Source organism: Erithacus rubecula (assembly GCF_903797595.1).
Source record: "Erithacus rubecula genome assembly, chromosome: 8".
Lineage (NCBI taxonomy): Eukaryota > Metazoa > Chordata > Aves > Passeriformes > Muscicapidae > Erithacus > Erithacus rubecula.
The window spans coordinates 13,552,604-13,572,945 of NC_136659.1; the positions used below are offsets into that span (position 1 = coordinate 13,552,604).

Genomic DNA, 20,342 nt, shown 5'->3' on the forward strand with positions numbered 1-20,342 from the left:
ACCAGCTACATCAAATGTGCCCTTAAAACTCAAGTACCACTTGCAAGAATTTGCAACAAACCTGTAAGTTGTCTTGTGCAATGAATCCAAGGAGCAGCTGAACTTGCACCTGTGAAAGCCTAATTGCTTCTAGGCCAGCAGAGTACCAGACTGACAGGCTATCCATGAGAGTTACTAGTTCTTCCAAGAGCTATTACAGAAACAGAAAATTTGCATAAAATGAAAAGAAATAAAATAAATTGAAATAAAAGTAACAATAACTACTCTAGCTGGAGACACAATAATTTCAAAGAACTGAAGAAGAGACTGTGTTCACATTTGTAACTTAACCAAACCCAGAAAATCATCCCACAACATTGCAAATAAACCAGTAATTTAAAGAAATTCTGAACAACAAAAATCTACCTAGCCCAGTACATTAAGTATATCCCCTAAATAAAGCATATACATAGAAAAATTTTTAAAACAAGCAATTTAAAGCTTTAAGCTGTGTTTACTAGTAAGCAGGCATTTGAAGGACAGCATAAGAATTACTGTGTTAATGACTCCTGACATTATACTTTTTTCTTAAAGAAAGTAGCCTTAAAAATATTTTTAAGGATTTCCAGTAAAATAATGATGGTTACCATATAATTTCTCTCTCCTTTTGCTAAGGAGAATTGAAAAACAATGGCAACTCAGACAGTGAAGGAAGCATGAGCCGTGACAGAGATTAATAAGCGTGGAGATAAATTATATATGTTGAAACTTCAATATAGGTCAAGACCCCAAAGTGACATTTCCCAACTTGCAACCAGAGCAGTTTTGGCTGGTCTTTCACTCAGGATTCTCAGAGAGTCATAAATGTGACAAACAGTGTAAAATCTGCTTAAGCTACAACTGTTGCTGTTTCATGAGCTTTTATATTTACTAAATATTTCTCCAGTCTGAAAAAACCTGGATTTCTCAGTACAGTACACTTACATGCCTATTTAATTTGCAAAATTAACTATATTCCCCGAGGTAAATATTCACATTTTTATTCATGAAGGGAGTACCATTCTACTATAAATCCTTACTCTGTGGCTTAAAAACATGACTAGAAGGGTGACAGGGACCAAACCAACAATTTTCTTATTACCATTCAGCCCATATGCAGAACTTCCACCATGCAGTTACTGTACCTTTTCTGTCCATAAATTTGAATTAATTAGCCCTTCTGCCTGCAGGAAACCTTGTACAATTAGCAAGAGCTTGAAGGCATTTTCAGCATGTGTAGGGAGAGCTTTTGAATCTCTGTTGTCAGTGACTGACCATTCTAACATCTTCTCCAGCAAGCTGCATGGAAAACAAAATCCCAAAGTAAGTATTACATGTTCTAAGTATAAGGGGTTTTTAAAAATCCAATTAAGTATTTAATTGAATCTCTTAGTCTGCAGTTACATAACTACCATCTTCTTGATAAGCCAATGAGATAAAAGAGATTGAGAGACTCATGAAAACAGTGATAGTTTTAAAACCTGGCCACAAGACACTCCTCAATAGGTACTGGAATATATTTCTGACAGTATGTGAAGTGACAGCAGACAAAAGTGCATCTTGTTGGGATACACCCACACCTTCCCAGCTTCACTCCTGTCTCTCACTTCTGTTTATCCTCAAAAGGGATGAACTGTACACTCACTTGAGTTTTATCTCATCAGAAGGCCGCAGCAACTCATTAGACATCCCCAGTTTGGTGAGAGCAGAGAACACCTGTCCTCTCTCAATCCAAGCATCATCATCCGATTTTTCAATACCTTTCCACATTATACACAGTAGGATGTCTGTAAGTAACTGTATGAGTTCATTATCACTCCCCTACAAAAGAAGTGAAATATTTAAAGCCCTTCTAGTATAAGAAATCTTCAAAACATTTATTATTCATCACAGCTCCTATGCTTTCATGTTTCAAACATTTGAAACTCTGCAGTCTAAAATCCAGTTGAAAGCTCACAAATATAAGGAGACTGTGGCTTACTTGTAGGATGCAAAACAAGCTGCCTTTAGCCACCCTTGATTTTTCCACACCAAGTCTGCTCCATGCCTCCTCTGGATGACAAAGGATGTTTAAATATATGGCAGGGGAAAGTCTGCAGGGGTTTTATAGCAATTTCTTGTTGGGAGGGGAGGTTGGTTTTATTTTTTTGCTTGTTTGGTTTTTTTTTTAAACACTAAAGCTATCCCAATTGGACAATCATAAAAAGAGACAATACAAAAGGAAGTATCCCTATTCACTATAAAAGAACCATATTGTGTGCTTTTTTACTGGATGATAGGAGGGACCAAAAAAAAGTAGTAATCATTTATTAGGGAGATTGAAAGAACAAAAAGAAATTTCCAGGAGTTGAAGAAACCAGTCACACAGTTACTTACTCCTTGGTTTTCCAATAGAGAAAGCTCAGCAGTGAAGCCCACGTCACTGGTAACACCCAGCCCTCTGTCAGGATGCCCGGAGAAGGGCTTTGTGCCCTCTGTAGGGGAGGGAGTGCTGGGCTGGCTGTCTGTCATCTGATTCCCAACATCAGACAGTTCATAAGAGTCAACACTGGACAAATCTAAACTCAAATGTGAAGGATTACTGTGCCACAATTCTTCTCGGCCCTCTGAACTAAAAGACATCTCTGCTGTGGATGCATCTTCCAGCGGCATAACAGAGAAATGGGCAGGGACATCCAGGGATTTGTTGTCTTCTAAACTCCACTGATCAAACAGACCATTAACTGATCCAAAGCTGCCAGCTTTCTCTCTCTCTGTTTTATCAGCTTGATGCTTCTGAAGGTCTTCAGTAGGAGGTTTTTTCTCCTCTTCCCTGGAGGAATCAGTCCTGTTCTCCTTAAAGCCAATCCGGACCTCCGAGTTTTCTTTCAGGAACAGTCTAACCAAAGTGTCCTGCCAGCCCAACTGCTGAGAAATTTGTTGTGCTGCGTCCAATTGGGAATGCAAAAGGTGCAAAATCTAAGGACAGAAGATATCCCATATCTGCACATTAATTTTAGCTTGTAACTACATCCATCTGACTTTTCAATTAAACATTTTACAATCTAACAATTTCTTTACTTTTCTTACATTCTCATGTGAAGAGTCATAATTGGAAAATAATAAGCAAACCAGCCACAAAGTAATTTTTCCTTGTGTGTGTATATATATATATTTGAGAAAAAAAGAAAAAAAAAAGTAAAAAATTCTCAGGAGTAGGGGAGAAAAACTATCAAATCATATTGCTAAGTTGCCATATTTCAGCAACATTTCTGCAACAATTCCTTCAAAAGCCAGTTATCTCAACAAATAATCCCATTAACCCACGGTCTAAAAAAATATTGAATAGAAAGTATGCTTGATTAGGAACTATTAAATAGATAAAATTAATAAAATTGCAGCATTAATAGCTGTACTGATGCATAGCTGAAAATATACTGATAATATTATAATATACTGATACTATACATTACAATATTACTTCTTCATTTTGGGAAACCTTAACAGACTGTATGGTGTCCCACAGCAACTTTCAGTACTAATTCCAGTGATACAAACTTTGAGAAAAATAAGTAATTCAAGGAGCCTACTATCTCAAAACTGTAGAAAATCCAAGCTATTTGAGAATCATGATAGAGGCTTCACTTTCTGTTTTGGCTTTTAAAAGTACTTGAGTACACAAAAGTCAACATTTAAGTGACAGATGGATTTATCTTTTAAAATAAACTACTACTAAACAAAAACTAAAAACAAATATTGCCACTGTCTTTTAAAGAAATAATATAAGTATTTCACTGTACAGTTTATAGGCTTGAAGGACAGTATTCTAGTTTCAAAGAAGACAACTAACCTTCCTGCAGATAATCACTCTCATGTTTATATCTGATCTATGAGCCAGATACACTACAGCTAGAAGATCTTTATAATTCACAGCAGGATCTGTAGGGAAGAAAGAAAAAAGCCAACATAAACAATATCACACAAGAGAATGTAACAGATAAATATTTTATAATTGCCTTGGTATTTATGACTGCATCCAGGCATAGTAAAAGTAACAAACTTCAGAGAACTAAACAAATGTTAGCTGAGACTAATAGGAACTTTGAATAGAACATGCTTTCCTCAACCAAAACCAGGTATTTTTGTCTCTGAGCAGAAGCAGCATACCAATATCAGACATAGCACTGGCCAATTACCTGCATACAGAACTTGGTTAAGAAGGTTTTTAATAAGAGAAACAGTAACTGGTGATTCATTCAGAAGGAGTCCCAGCCCAGAGTACCCCACTTCTCTGAGTCTCATACGGTGCTTGCTCCTTTCATAAACTTTGGTACATTTCAGCATCTCTTCCACAATCTGTAAGGAAAAGTAGACACAAATGCAAATTGAGCACAAAAAAAGCATCTAGATCTCTCAAACTTGTGTATGATATAGCATGCTAGTCCACAGTTTTTACAGTTTATTTGGTAAACTAAGCCAAACAACATGGATTATTTTTTTAAATATCCCAATACTTTATTTTAAGAGAACACTAATTCCTTTGTGAGAATGCCATCTAGCTAATATCAGAGAAAAAAAAAAAAAAAACAAACTTGGATGATTAGTATCTTTGTACTTATATACACTTCTGTCAGACCAATGAAAAACACAAATTTATGTTCAACTGATTAATTTAGGAGCATATAATTCAATTCATTACCTTGAACACAAGTTCTCTAAGTCTGTCAGAGTATCTTTGATGCAATAACAAAGCATAAAGAATATCAGCATTCCCTGGTTCAAAGAGTAGTAAAAAAAGCTGGTCTGGGGTTGGACTGGAATGAAGTAGGCTGAACAGAACATCCAGAATTCCGCAGAGCTACAAAGTTAAGACAACCAAATTAATACTCAGTTCATTCAGATTTCATATGTTGTTTTAGGAAACTTTTCTTGGATTTTAAGTTCTACCTTTGCTGGTAAATAGACATTTTGTTGCTCAGTATTACCACATTTCAACAATTTTTAGTACATTTTTTCCCTCTATACAACACCTCATTAAATTAAGCAGAGACATAAGGCAAGTTCAAGTGCTGTTAATGCTACAAAACAGAAACTACATCATCACAACTCCTGGTCAGTTGAAGGTCATTTCATGCAGTTTTGTAAGCTAAGATAACTTTTCTAATGACACATCCTTATCTTACCTACATCTGAACTGAACCATGCATCAGTTAACATTTTGCTTGTGGCCATTTTCTTCTTTGTTCACCCAGGCAAGATTTCTAAATACCAAGATGCAAAACCAAAACAAGTCCAGTTTAAACTATTAATTTGTGCCTTGTTGCATACCTGTTCCTCGTCACTGGTGGCAGCTATGTATCCCACAATGCTCTGAATTTCTTCATGTGTTCCACCTTTGCTTAGGAAATATTTGATCAGTCCATACAGGGATGTCCGTATTGTTCTCAGGTCATCAGGAGCCAAATCACTGTCTTTACAGCCAGTCCTGTATGCCAATAGACCAGAAAGGCAACCTAAGGAACCTCTTCATGCCTCATTAATATCAATTTGATAGTGCCAGTTTGATAGTTTTTCATCTACCCAGGCATCATGTACAAGTTTCCAATTTTTACTGGACTCAAGCAACTGAATAGTAAGAAGCAGATCAGACCTTGAAAGTCTATAAAAGCCCTGAAACGTAGACTTGTACTGATCTGGATATAGGTCAGGACTGATTTCCTCCCACAGGAAACAGCAAACTCTCTAGCCCATCTTCCTCAAGCACATAACTATATTTATAAGTAGATATAAATCATCAGCACTGAAGGTTAAAATTTTAAACTTTTCAAAAAGTCCTACTTCAAATTCTACAAAGCATTTAAAAGAACTTGAAATGCTAAACTTCGTATAATGGTAATGATCTGTGACTTAATTTGCATTTTTGAACACAAGCCCTACAATTTTGTGCAGTTTTAATTACTTTTACAAGCACTCCTCGTGTCACTGATGAACTTTGCACAATCTTAGCATAAAAATACAAGGCGAGGAAAAGTAGTAAGTTAAAAAATATTTTTTAAAAATTAATGTAATTTGGTATATTGAATCAGCCATCAAAATCCAACCTGCAGCTTTATTTATTAATTTTCTCATTGGAATGATGGCAAAAAACCCCAAGAGCCACATACAATAAATGAGGAGTCAGAATTAGCAAAAACTCATACCCATAATAAATCCTGAGTGTGTCCAGAAGAAACTGCACGCCATACTTCTTTCTGAAGAGTCTTCTACTGTCTTTGATGATTGTAGAAAGATACTGGATATGTCCTACAACATAAAGGTTTCTTTTAGAACCAAGATAAAGATTTGTCATGTGAAGAGTCCTGTGTCTTCGTAACACAGTTGGCAAAGGCCAAGAGCTCACCGATTCTGAAGGGAAAGTCACCACTGTTCCAGATGCTGAAGTCAAAAAGTAAGTGGTGATACATCTGTTGCAAAAGCTGCATATTCTTTTCTACTGAGACTTGTTCTATCAACAACTGTACAGCCATCAGGACATTCACGTCCATTAAGATGCTTGGCACCTTGCAAAATAACAACAGGTGTTAGCACTCAAAATACTGAATGCCCTTATAAAATCTGATTTTTAAAAATGGAAGTTTCTTTTATCTTCTACAGCTGCTCTATTAAAGCTATACAATAAACACAAAATAATCTCATTTGAATAACCAAACAACACAGTATCTGTATAAAAAAAAAAAAAGAGTGGAACAAGAAAAAAAAAAAAAAAAAGAAATGCATTTCACTTTGCAGATAGAGGCCAACTTCTAACACCTTTTGGCTTTCAGGAACACAAGAAACAAAATGCTTACTAAAGAGGCCTTTAAAGACCCTGGCATTCTGGCTATAATTCAAAAGAATCAGAACCTCATCCACAAAATTCATTAGTAAAAGATTTCTCTCAGGTTCGCTCACCTTCTGTAACAAGGCTCCTAGGGTGGCAACTCCATGGGAGTGAATGAGATTCTCTTGATTGACATGATGTCCCTGAATAAAGTGTTTTATCATCAAGATGAAAGTTGCAACTATGTTCTTCTCCAGACGTGCTTCTGCAGAACAGAACAACAGTAGCAAAAGTCTTATGGTTTATCATTGGATCACTGTATAAAAATAAGGGGAAAAAGTAAAATCAAGTGTTTATACTCCTCTCTATTTCCTGAACTTCTCAACTCCTGTTCCTTAGCTGTTGCCTATCTTTAGATTTTTTTTTTCCTGTGCAGAATCACAGCCATTCCATGCCTCTCCAGAACAAAGTGATCCCAGTCCTGACTTCAGTTCCTTCATCCATGGCTGTAGGTTACAAACTTCTTTGTTACAATCTTTTGCATATGCTGCAGCTATTTTCCCTCTATAGTTTCAAACTCACACTTTCTAGCCATGGTACAAAAAAAAAAAAATAAAAATTAGACAGAGATCTTTTTTGTTTACTTTACTCCACCATTTCATCTTTGAAACAACAAAAAAAAGTACTGTTTTCCCTTGCAAGGTCTGATTTCTTAGTGGTTTTTGTAAGGTCAAAGTTAATTCTCAATACTAAAAAAGTTTTTTTAAAATTTATTCTTAATGCATCCTTTCAGTTTCTTTTTATTTTGATCTAAAATGTGACTATGTGTGGAAGAAGGAGCCTGAATATATTATTAAGAAAATATTAGTTTGGCTAAAGGCTAAATAGCACAGTTCTGATGGTGCTGTCCCCATGTGGCTGTGTGACCCAGCACTCAAGCTGTAGGAAATCTCCTCCTGTTGATATAAATAGCTTTTACATAAAACATAATTTCTCAAAACAATCAGAACAGAAAATAAAACAATGTCATACCTTGGTACCCATAACAGTAAATCATGAAAAGAAAAAGAATGCTATTAAATATATATATACTTGAAATATTTTTTTTCCTATAGTGCTGAATTCCTGGTACTCAGTAGCCATGTCATATATCTATGTACAGAAAGAGCCCTTCAGCTTTACATAGATGCTCTGGAAAATCCAGCACATAATAAACAGCTTCCTGTCATTCAAAAAAGGTCTTGTAAAACCAAGCTAAAAGGTTAGTTCACTTGAGCTTCACTTTCCCACCTGATGCCTTTGGGGATGAAAATACAACCCAGTCACCCTCTACAGGAGTTACTAGTTCTGGAGGCAGAGTTTCTCCTTCAGATTTCTCAAGCATCTGTCCACCAAGAAAGGTGATCTGCTCCAGCAATGGAAACAGCACATTTATTCCACCAATACAGTTGATCATATCCTGAATCAAGAGAAAAGCAAGGAAAAAACATCACCATAAATGAAATCCCTTCAACTACAGCAAAAATTTATTCAGCATAAAGGAGGTCTCACAAACAAATCAGAATATCTCACAAGCCACTTATACAGGGGCCATCCTGTCAGCTCTTACTCTGAAAACACATTTTTTACATTTCCTTCCTCCTCCTCCCATAGAAACACTGGAACTGAAGGATACAGAATCTCCTGCAAAGTATATTTGAAAAACAGGAGAAACATTTCTGATTTCTAAAGTTACTTGTAGCAAGCAGTAAGAGAAGACTACCATTATACACATCTCTGCTTTAATCAATTTCCTGAAAGATTTCAACTCCAGACAGCTAAAAATAATACCCTTTTATTTTGTTTTTCAAAATAACGCTACACATACATCAATTCTAAGCCTCTCCTTAAAGTCTCTTAAGTCCCCTTTTCTCCCCTCCTCACAAGCAGAGATAGCACAAGACAGTCCCTGGAATGCCCTTAATGCCACAGTCTAGTTAACAAGATGGTGTTTGGTCACAGATTGGACTTGATGATCTCGGAGGACTTTTCCAATTTAATTGATTCTGGATTCTGCTATTCAAACAATGCTTCTTGTGTTAAGGTATAATACACTCAAATAACAAGATTTCTAGAAGTGATTCAGATCCACTTCAAATCAATTTAAAATCAGTAGCAAGCTACTCAGAGATATCCACTCATTTCCCCAGCTTAGTCCAGGGACAAACACTCTGGAGTACAAGAACTCATTACTGGGGAAAAAGGACAAACTGAGGCATTCTAGAACTATTCATATCATAGCAAAATTAACTAATGAATGCCTGAACTTTCTTAACTTTATATTCAGCAAGTGATTGTAGAGATATGCACAGTGGATATGTACAGTGTAGCTCCAACAATATTTCCTTATTAATTAGGTTGCCAATACAGTCAACTGTTCACTGTTCTTGGAAAAAAAGGCAGATCTTATTTATTGTTAATACATTTTCCTCCAGATGAAAAAACGTGGTATTCTACTGACAAGTCACAAGTTTCAACTAAACCCTACTAATCTTAATCTAACTCAGTTTATGACAGCAAAACCATGACAGAATTCCCACGAGATGGCAAAATGCTCTCTATATACATTTAACATGCATTCAATATTATTATGAAGAATAGTCAGCTACCACAAAATATTTTCACACTCCACTGTGATGATAAAAACAGTGGGCCTCCTAAATTCTCAATAAATGTAATTCAAATGCAATACTACTCCAGCTACAGCATTAGCCCATGAATTCTCAGTAAAAAAAAAAAAAAAGGTTGCATCTGTTAAATATAATTTGCATTATAATAACTTCCAGCATTCCGAAAGTTAGATGAACACACACAACCACTGTCTTTTTACATCAGGTTCTGCCTCTTCACAACATATTTACCTTGATGTCCCAATTCACTACTTTGTTTCCAGTTAGTCTGCCATGTAAAAGATTTGCAGACAGGTCAAGGCAAATTGGATTTCTGCAGGCCTGTTAAACAAATAAAGAAGCCATGATATCACTTAGGAAACAAGTAACATGCCTGAACACAAGATTTAGTGCCAATGTGTTGATATTAAAGTATTTGAACAACATTAAAACCCTAGAATATAATGCATGCCATTTTAGATTTGACATTCTCTATTGTACATTCTCTTTTGCCAAACCTATGTCTGCACAAGACTACAGTTTAAGAAAGCTCTCACTGCTCCTTATCTTCCCATAAAAAACAAAGTGCAAACACTGAAAGTAATGCACACTGTATAGTCAAACAGAAATTACGTCCTGTTTCCTACCTTTGGTGTATAATGAAGCAGCACCTTACTGGGGAGGTCTGCTATTTCAGCTTCTTGAGACTTCCATGGAGTTAAACAGTTTGGACCTATAAAAAAAAGGGCATATAAAATCATATAACATATATATAATAGTCCACTTGTTATTAATGTTGCCCTTTACAAACTTTGTACTACCAAACTTGTTGGAAGAATAGGACAGTCTGAACTGTATCCATTTGAGACACAATTTGAAGTAGTTTCAATGGCTTAAATCATTCATTTCAGAGGGTCTGCTTAAAGAGGAACACATACTACATGAAAAGCCAAACTACAAAGAGGTGTTTCTATACCTTCAAACAGCTCTCATGTTTGTCTTTACAAATACCAATCCCATATTTGACACTAATCTCTGTCATCAAGCCTAAATGCCCACAAAATTAGTAACCTTCAAGACAGTTTTGTTTATGCATAATATTTCCTTTAAATAATGCAAGTGTTTTAATGCCTATCTGTAACAACCTGGAGTCATTACAGAACTTAGTATCTTTCACACCTAATGGTACAACATATCTTTCAAAGTATTTTCTTTAAAATGGCCGCTTAATTACTGATTCTTATGAAAAAACCTCAAGCATAAATCACCTTTAAGTGGCCTAACAAAACAGGGCAATACCTTAAAAGAGTCTCAATTGCAAACATATGTAGGCAAAGAGTAGTAAAAATTCAGAATTTACATGTGAAATTATTACCTAACTTCTTAATTTTGCAGGTCTGTATATATGATAAGCAGATGAGCTTATGAAAACATAATATATTAAAATCAAACTTTATAACCTACTTATTAAATGCTAAGCTTATTTGCTTTAAAGCCCTCTCACTTTGTCAGCTCTGCAGCTCTTCTGGATCATAAGTTCTTCATTATGTGTCTGAGTACAGCAGAGCTTAGTGGGGTCTTGTTCATAATAATTTCTTTTACTTTGCTAAAACCAGTACAATCACCACTTACCTGCTAAATATAATGCTTTCACCTGAGAAGGTTGCAGTGCTTCATGAAAGATAATAACTGATCCAAGCTGGCCCTCCAAAGATGTTGGACACCCCCATTCACTGTCCTGAGTGCCTGCTGAGATCATTTTGGTGATGAACTCTGGTTTTCCTGGCGCCCCACCCCAACCGCCTGTAGCGAGAATGCCCCCGAGCGATGTCCGGTGGGGCATGACTGGGGAGGAAAAAGGTGGATCTGGAATCTGAGATGGAGGAGGAGTTGTTGTTCTTTGACCAGCTGAACCAATGCAGCAAGAAGTAAAAGACTGCAGAGTCATACATGGAAGAAAGAAAACAGAACACATACTGTAAATCTAAGCTTGAAATCTGAAGACTACATCTAGCAAATCTGAACTAAATAAATGAAAATGCAAGCAACAAGCTCTGCCAACCCTAGAAAAACAAGCAATCCATCACAGTAGGCCAAAAACCAGAGCATATACTCCTCATAATAGGAGTTGCTCTTCCAACTAAGAGCAATTTAGTTACCTCAAGTGCTCTATGACCTCTGTCAGGAGCACAGCCAGGAAGGACAGTGCTTCTGACACCCCTCTGTAAATACTCCTCTTCTGGATTATATTCTAAAATACTAACTCAGCATATCTGCTACTGTACATTTCTCATATTACTTAGCCCACTCATGGTAAGATTACTTCCCTACTTTTAGTTACCTTGAGATTTATAATGTTTATTTTACAGATGGGTCAAAAAACAGAGTTTCATCTTGAAATGAAAACTACACTTATTCTAATTTTTAAGTTTTATACTGATTTTACCAGTATAGCATCTAACTTAACTGCTTTCTCAAGAAACTTACCAACTATCAAATTAGAACTTAGAAAAGAGGGAAGAATGTTGGGTGTTGTAGCCCAGTTTAATATAAATTTGCTCCCCAAAAGAAATGAACAAAGCTTACAGTGGAAATTAAACATGACACATACTCATTTTGACGACTAGTGTATTGCTAAATGTGTACACATCTGAAATAGTTATTGTAGCTGCATGCTTATTCAGATAGCAAAGGAATAAGGAATAGCATATCAAGGAAACATTTCAAAAAATACATGTAAAAATATATGAGAATATTCCTCACTGAGCACTGTTACATCAATCCTACTGTAGAGCTGCCATTTATTATAAATGCCATCATAAATTATGCCAATATGCTCAGGCAATTATTTTGTGGAAAACTCCACAATTTAATCAATGTCATCTGGTAGTTTTTTGTTTTGTTTTTAATCTGAGATGACTAAACAAGCATTACTTAATGGTTAGTTACACTCCAAAATGATATTTGGGACAGTATCCAAAGCTGAACATCATTAGCAACAGTCTGAACTCTCACTGTTGTGTGAGAGCTCATCCTACCAGGGTATGGCTCAGAAGAGAACTTACTTCATTCATAGCAGGGAATCGAAGGGGGGCAGAGACCTTCTGCTGTCCATTGACATAGATATACACAAGGCTCTGACCAAAGGGCCTCTTTCCAGGCACGTGAACAATAGTTATGTTGTGCTAGTTAAGCAATAAATAAATAATTAAATCATTATTAAGAGCAGTGAAATTACTATAAGAAACTATTTCACTTTATCAACTAAGCTGGTGAGGAAAGCACTTAAAATAAATCCAAAGCATCAACAAGAATATAAGACCACCTGCTGCTTCCACTTTAAAATAGCAAATGCAATGTTTACATACAAACAGATTTTTGAAGAGAAAGATATAGCTCTTTCATTGTAATGCACATCAGATTTCAAGTACAGGAATAGAAAAGGGTAGGGCAGAAACAGCACCACAGCCAATTTATTCACACAGCACCACAGACATCTATGCTTGTTTTAATTTAACATAAAAAACCTTTAATGCTGTAACAAGCTTAATCAACAAAAAATGCCAAACACACACGCATAAGTTAGCTCAATCAACAACCAATCTATGTGAAAACTGCCTGCATTATTTGAGATTAAATCTGATCTTATGCAATGAATTACTGCAATATAAAACAGACTATTTGTAAAACTATCAAAAAAACCATAATTTTGACTTCTGAGCTAACAATACAATCCTAAAAAAAGTGTTTGTCAGTATCAAATCTTACCCAGAGAGAGTCAAAAAGACAATGGTCAGGCAGCATCACTGTTGCATATTCCCTCTTCGTGCACACTGCAACCACCAATACCCCCGTGCATGTAATAAAAGCTTCAAACCCCATACCACTTGCTGTAAAAAAGCTACAAAAGACACACAATCAAGGACTTGCTTCATCAAAACTACCATCTAACAATACATTCATTAAGAAGAAAATCCACTCAAGTTGTTGGGTGGTTGTCCAAAATTTACTGTGTGACTGTTACTCCTCTTATTAAAAAAAAAAAAGAAAACGTAACACCAAAAAGACATTTTGTTTGCTTCTGTTAGTACCCAGAAGGCTAAATTATATCAAGAATAATTCATGTCAATGTGCACTATTTAAGCTCCATGAAGATGCCTTCTCACTTCTGCTCTTATACAAATCTAGAGCTCATTACCTTTACAACAAACTATGTGAAGGCTGCTCTGGTTTTGGTGATGGGTTGGGTTTTGGTTTGTAATGTTGTTTTGTTTAAGCAATGAACCTTACTACAATTTGGAGTTATGGATGTTGAAACTGCAGATAACAAGACATTACAACAGAGAAACCACACATTATTTCTGTAAAAGAACTTGGCTCCAGTGGCAAACGGGAGCTCTCCCTTTCCCAGACTAAGCACTAAGAACTGCCTTGGATGAAGGTAAGCAGAAGCACCACATGCCGTGGGGTACCATAGAGCACAGACAGCCCCCATCTGTAGGGTGTTACATAACTGTACCTATAGAGCTGCTTCCTCTTGCCGCCTTTGCCCGTGGCGCCGGGCTCCACGCGGTCCTGGTCCAGGCAGAGCCAGGCGTTGAAGGAGAAGGCGGCGCCCGGCCACCTGTGGACGGCGGGCAGGGCGATGCCGGCCATGCTGTGGCGCAGGTCGAAGTACTGCAGGGCGCTGGCCAGGCCCTGCTTGCGCGCCATGGCCAGCAGCGCGCGCAGCACCGGCACCACGTACGGGTGAGCGCCCCGCGCCTCCTCGGGCCGCAGCAGCCGCAGCAGCCGCAGCAGCTCCTCCGAGCCCATGGAGTGGCTCCCCAGGGAGCCCAGCAGCGCCACCAGGTTCTCTGCGCAGGTGCCGTGCAGCGCCGCGCGGGAGCCCAGGGTCTCGATGATCCGGATGACCATGCTCGCGTTGACGCACGTGGCGCGGCTCTGTCTGTCAATACAGCAGATTCGCCTCAACCAACTGGAGACGAAAATCTGCAGCTCCTGTGATTCTAGTTCTGGAAGCCACTGGATGAGCAGCAATAAGGGCTGGACGTTACTGATGCCTAGTATCCCAACGGCCATGTGGTCACCTTCAACAGCCTGAAAAACAGCAGGGAACTCAGACATGAAATACAGTAAGACAGGGCCAGAAGGACTGTTGAAAGATGTTAAGCATTTCTGCTTCAAAGCAGGCACAGCTCACCATATTCATGAGTTCTTCCAGCAACTCCCGTGACGGCTGACCCAGTGATTTTAGTACCTCGTATATGTGCGCATATCCAATCCTCTCCTTGAAGACCTCCTGAGGATAAAAATTCCAGTCTCACTAACAAAAAATGGACACTTGTCTACTGCAGCAGGCAGACAAGTAACTTTTAATTTTAATTAAGACAAATTAATGCAGTTTTAGACACATAGTAATTAGAATGCAATAATTACAGGTTAGAAATCTATTTTTGATAACCTTTTCATTCTACTGTCTCTAGAATGCTGCAGATGAGAACCATTTCACTGCACCATATAGATAAATAAAAGTTCAAAGTTGTATTTTTCTAATTACCTATAAAAGAATATAACTACTTTGGTGTAATCCAAATAAGAACAAATAACTTCATTTTTCGTCTTTTTAGTGCAAACTACAGCATGAAATGTTTACATTGCAATGCAGAAGTATTCAAATACTCATCTTTCAGTATAAGATTTTCCTGGACCAGATTAAAAACCATCTGTCCTAAAAACTTAAAAAAATTAGGGAAGTGTTCCAAGGAAGCTTTCCTGAAAACTGATTTTACAAGGAAAAATAATCAACCAAAAAAGTTCAAATGACAGTATCCGTTTATGGTTTAATTCTTAAACAGCCAATACAGCATGTGGAATGGATACTCTTCTCCTCACTATAATCTGTGCTGAATTTTTATTTTTTGTTAAGAATCAATCTTTCAGCAGGAGTGAGGTGATTACCTAAGTAAACATGAAAAGAAAAAATACACATTGCAATAGAAGCACAATTGAAAATTCTGACTGTGAACCCCAGCTAGTCCCCACCTCCAACATACAACTCTTCCCAGGCTTTCCACAGTCAGTGGAGAAATAAACACTTCCAGTAATGCTCGAGGAGCGTAACGGATCCTGTTGTCTCTCCCTTAGGCTGTACTGCAAGTAGCAAAAAAATAAATGATTCCCACTCTTCCTTTATCCTCCAGTGCACAGTCACATCCCTTTAACTGTGCCAAGTCTAGGGAATCATTCAGCCAAGGGCTAAATTTAATGGACTCAGCAATCCAGGAATAAATATATTATTGTTCCAAGGGTTTAGCTTCCAGTCAGAACCACAAACTAACTACAACCTATCCATTTACCAAATCCAAGAATAACTACCAAGGAAGGCACAGGGCAATGGCATGACCACCATCCGGACAGCAACACTGTCTTGGCTTAGTTCATATAAAACTACAACACAAACAGCTGCCTGAGAATTACTGTAAATATCCAGTAAGTCTACCCTATATATCCATGGGACAAGTAACAATGTACTTCCTTTGGAGCAGTTCCAACCACTATCATACTCAGATCTTCCAGTTTTGGCAGAAAGATGACTCAGTGCCCAGCCATCAGACACATATAAAGAGATAAGGAATGCTAATCAGCTATTCCTATCTGGCATGGATGTGTGACCACAATCTGCTCATCTCCATTAGCAAGATCCATCAAGGTACTGTGATCAAAACACTAGCTGGAAACAAGATCAAGAAACCTCTGCATAGACACTGTTACCTTTGCAGCTGGAGACTTGTGCATTACTGCTGTGAGGGCTTGAATGGTTGATACTGCCAAGGAGTCCAGGCGTCCCTGAAACACCTGAAAGGAACAGGTACAGAAGTCATACACAAACATGCAAAGACAGCTCAGCTCCAAAATCTGTGCTGTGCCATCCTGCCAGGAGGGAAACCAAGAGCTTGGTAGCATGCTCCAAAAATCATCTCCCAACAGTGAACATTTCAAACCCCACAGCCTACAAGGAATTACATCACAGGAGACAACTAACCACAGACTTCAAGAGGAGAGAAGCATTCGCAACACAAACTGCACCTAAATATTCTGATGGACAAACAAGTTTTCCTCATGCGTCTAATGGACAATCTCAAGAGGGAGGGAGGAAAACAATTAGGAAATCTCTTGCAGTGTGTATGTGTGTGTGCTGCTGGAAAATCAGCATCTGCAGCTCATATAAAGTAACTTATTTTCCATCCAAGGTCCTGCAAACCAGTGCAGCACAGACAAACCCTCAAAGTGTAAGAGGTAAGTCACACCAGCACAGTTAGGTGGCTTCCTCATCCACAGCCTCATTGCATTGATTCAACACCTCTCTCTCCAATTTAAGTAATCTTCTGAAGTTTTTTTACTACTCTTGTTTATGTTATTTCTATGATGGTTTTAACAACAAAAATGTTGGAGTACTCTTTTGCATCCATCAGTAAACCTAATTAGCAACACTGTGCTAACAAACATACTGTTTCAATCTCTGAAATATTATGTGCACCTTAGACATATTTTGAAATGTCAAGAAGCAGAAGACTATTAGATGTGAACAAAAATTTACATGCAGCTAGAGCACTGTGCTGTGTCAAAAAAAGCCAAAGCTGTTAGCTAAAAATGGCAATTGTAAATAACTATCCCTTGCATTCAGCATTTTTTTTACATTTTTAATCAGAACAAGTAATTCTACTATAAAATTAATACAAAAATTTGCATTTTAATCTTTCCACAGTATCTGGAGAAAGTGAAGCAGCAGGCTATTCCTACCTCCCTGATTCAGCCTGTCCATTGTTTTGTGAACATCTGTTCTTTATGACAAGCAAAGAATCAGGACACCAAACACAACCATTGAGATTCAAAAACAAGGCCCCAGAATCCAAAACACCACAGTGCTGAGACAAAGAGCAAAAAAGAGGAAAATGAGGGGAAAAAGAATCACCACCAGGTTGAGAGAATTAATTTAGATCCCATTCATGTACTTCACCTTTTCCTTAAAAGAATCATAACTGATGCTCATTTTATTGCTCATTCTATATCTGCAGTTTGAAGCAGATGAATAAGGCTGAATTCAATCTGTTATTCACAAAAATCATTTTCCAGAGACAGGAAATGCTGATCTGTGCAGCATCATAAGCTCATCTTGCTGCAGAACAGCTTAAAGAGGATGGTTAAGGTGAAGCACAGGAATCAATTTTCCTGTGATTGTGTTTTGACTTCAACTGAAGCAAAGTACAGTTTAGGTAGGTACCTGGTCCTCATTCATTTCTGTCAGTAATTTGTTGGTAAGGTCTTTCTCACTCTTGTCTGCCACTTTATTGTTAGCATTTAAAAACAGCTGTTAGAAACAGAGACAAGAATAATGGAAATAATTGCATTGTACAGTTACCTGCAGCCAAATCTGTGGAGGCTGCCTTAGATTTGTATTTCACAGATAAAAACAAAAAAAGGGGGAAAAAAAATAAAGCTTTCTCACACTGGTAAGACAATCATCTATTAGTATGGTCCTCTGTTAATTCTTAAAATAATGAAGATTACACTGTATTTTTGCTAAAGAGTAATTATTTTTTCCACAAAAAATAAATTAAAATATGTAATCACTGAGACAAGGAGAGAGATTTATCTGGAATTTATACCCATCTCTGGCTTAGCAACTGTGATTTCATTCATAATATGCAACATGACAGAGTTCGAAGAAATTTGCTCATAAGAAATAAAGACAAGAGTGGGGCATTAACAAGGAAATGAACACAGATGTTTCACCATTTTCCACTTATGTTTCACCCTAGGTGAAAGCTGAAGATATTTAGACAGAATATTTTCATTTTCAAACAGTACAGTAGCAGAACTTCTGGAGCACATAGTCCTTGGGACAGAAAGAAGGGGAAAAAATGTCTGCTATCATCCTAAGAATCAGACAGGTTGCAAATAGCTTTAAATCAAACATACACCTATACTGCATCTTCAGGTAAGGAACTGTTCTGTGTTCAGTAGCTAAATTCCTGGTGAGTACCTGAATTTAACAGTTTCAAACTCACCCAAATTAATAATAAATTGCAGTCAATTTTCATGCCAAATTTAGCTGTAACTTAATTAGAACTAAAATTTACCTCCTTCTGTTTTAAGATTCTATTGAGGCATTTTTAAAAATCCTGATCAAAATGCTTTTTTTTCAAGTCCCTTTTAAAAAAAGGGAACACTTCCCTTTACTGGGTAAAACCTAAGCATTTCTTTACACACACACACACACAGATTTTGTTCCATTATCTGCTAGCTTAGTTTCTCTGAAGAGGAACAACCTGAGAAATTGACTTCCATAAATTAGGGCAAAACAAAGGACAACACTCAAGATACTACTTTGATTTTCACAGGTGTAAAAGGACATCATTAGAAACACTTTGAAAGGAACATCACAGTCAAGAGCACTTAACAATGCAGAGTAACTATCATATGTCTCAGAGGACTATAACATCAGCCAGGATAAGAACATTAAACAAAAGCAAATGCAGACAATGCAAAAATAAAGAGCCCATGAAACTCTTGGTATGAGCTACTTCATTTCTCATACGGCATGCGAAAAGGAAAAAACAGATTTCTTTTTACAATGTCTACATGGTTTTAATCTTTCCATCTAAAAGCTGTTCAAAAAATACATTTTTTTCATTTAATCAGACAATGTTAGAGGTCATTGTGCTTTGCCCAAAGAGTGACCTCTGAGACAGTTAGATGAGAAAAATTCAGCATTGACAAACCAAATTGCTTTATTGAATGACTCTCAGTACAGAATAAGCACTTTCTGATACCTTTAAGTTATAGACCCTCTTTTCAGATATCACTGGCAAAAAGCAATATTCACATCATTAAAACTTAACTAAGTTTTGAAAAGCTTTTGTGAAGATCTCTAAAACATAATTAAGGAAAGACCGTTTGCTCATGAACCTTAAAACCAGCAAGTACAAAAACAAAAAGGATTTACATCTTAGAAGATTGTTATACTGCAAATGACTTAGAAGTATGAGTAGAAATACAGCCCTGGAAACTCAAGTTCTTTGGGATATCTATAGCAGAAACAGTGTATGGATTTTCTTTAGCCCTCCTTTCCATAGAAATTAGTTGCATTTCAAGTTTGCAGAAGATCCAATAGCTTCCTGAGTTTCAGATATGTGTATGGGCTCTCATGCTCTCTGCAGAGATGCAGGACATGCTTTCCACACACGGCTTGCTAAGGAATCCAGTAGAAATTTTCACAAATGAAGGAATAAAATCTAGAGCTAGGCCTCCACTCCCAGCTAATAAGGAGAAATCCTAATTCCACAGCTAAATCAATCTTGGCATGCAGACACAGTATATTTGGAAGTACAAATATACTGCAACACCTGCCCTGCCTCTACTTCTCCCACTTCTCATCTGTGGGGGTATTTTGCCTGCTAAAGGCTAAAAAGTACACTGTGTACCAAACTGGCAGCACTGATCCCTAAACACAGTGATATGTGAGACTAACCCTGGAAAAAACCTTAGAAGAACTTATCTTGTAACAAACAGACAGGCAGAATAAAAATAAAAACAGCAAGCTGCAGGAAAAAACAGAGCAGCTGTTCCTGCTTTTTTAAATTCCAACATTTGTTTATGAAGGCAGGAACACAGCTAAGAGTCTCCATAAAGAAGTAAATATTACAACACTGTTGATGATTTTAGAAGAAACTAAAAAAGGAGTCTCTTATAGAGTACAAGGTTAGTACAAAAGTAGGCAGAGATTCCTAAACACAGAGAAGAATGGAAATGTCAAACAATGTATTTTCAGAAGGAGATAATAAAACTATAGAGACCATTCAAAACACTTCAAG

At 37.2% G+C, this 20,342-nt stretch overlaps 1 protein-coding gene across 4 annotated transcripts in view; it reads right to left on the reverse strand.

Annotated features, from left to right (window-relative positions):
- NBEAL1 (neurobeachin like 1) overlaps nucleotides 1–20,342 on the reverse strand; it is a 76,865-nt gene that overhangs the window by 28,775 nt on the left and 27,748 nt on the right. For 3 of the 4 annotated variants that reach the window (XM_079310936.1, XM_079310938.1, XM_079310935.1), the window contains 21 exons: nucleotides 17,750–17,836; nucleotides 16,240–16,323; nucleotides 14,669–14,767; nucleotides 13,985–14,565; nucleotides 13,234–13,366; nucleotides 12,531–12,650; nucleotides 11,098–11,401; nucleotides 10,113–10,198; nucleotides 9,718–9,807; nucleotides 8,108–8,276; nucleotides 6,949–7,082; nucleotides 6,398–6,557; nucleotides 6,198–6,300; nucleotides 5,326–5,482; nucleotides 4,697–4,855; nucleotides 4,194–4,353; nucleotides 3,848–3,936; nucleotides 2,395–2,976; nucleotides 1,664–1,839; nucleotides 1,164–1,317; nucleotides 62–190 (listed from right to left, as the gene is read on the reverse strand). In XM_079310936.1, coding sequence (XP_079167062.1) covers nucleotides 62–190; nucleotides 1,164–1,317; nucleotides 1,664–1,839; nucleotides 2,395–2,976; nucleotides 3,848–3,936; nucleotides 4,194–4,353; nucleotides 4,697–4,855; nucleotides 5,326–5,482; nucleotides 6,198–6,300; nucleotides 6,398–6,557; nucleotides 6,949–7,082; nucleotides 8,108–8,276; nucleotides 9,718–9,807; nucleotides 10,113–10,198; nucleotides 11,098–11,401; nucleotides 12,531–12,650; nucleotides 13,234–13,366; nucleotides 13,985–14,565; nucleotides 14,669–14,767; nucleotides 16,240–16,323; nucleotides 17,750–17,836 — 3,756 coding nt within the window. The remainder of the gene's footprint in view (nucleotides 1–61; nucleotides 191–1,163; nucleotides 1,318–1,663; nucleotides 1,840–2,394; nucleotides 2,977–3,847; nucleotides 3,937–4,193; nucleotides 4,354–4,696; nucleotides 4,856–5,325; nucleotides 5,483–6,197; nucleotides 6,301–6,397; nucleotides 6,558–6,948; nucleotides 7,083–8,107; nucleotides 8,277–9,717; nucleotides 9,808–10,112; nucleotides 10,199–11,097; nucleotides 11,402–12,530; nucleotides 12,651–13,233; nucleotides 13,367–13,984; nucleotides 14,566–14,668; nucleotides 14,768–16,239; nucleotides 16,324–17,749; nucleotides 17,837–20,342) is intronic. The other variant, XM_079310937.1, reaches the window with a different exon arrangement.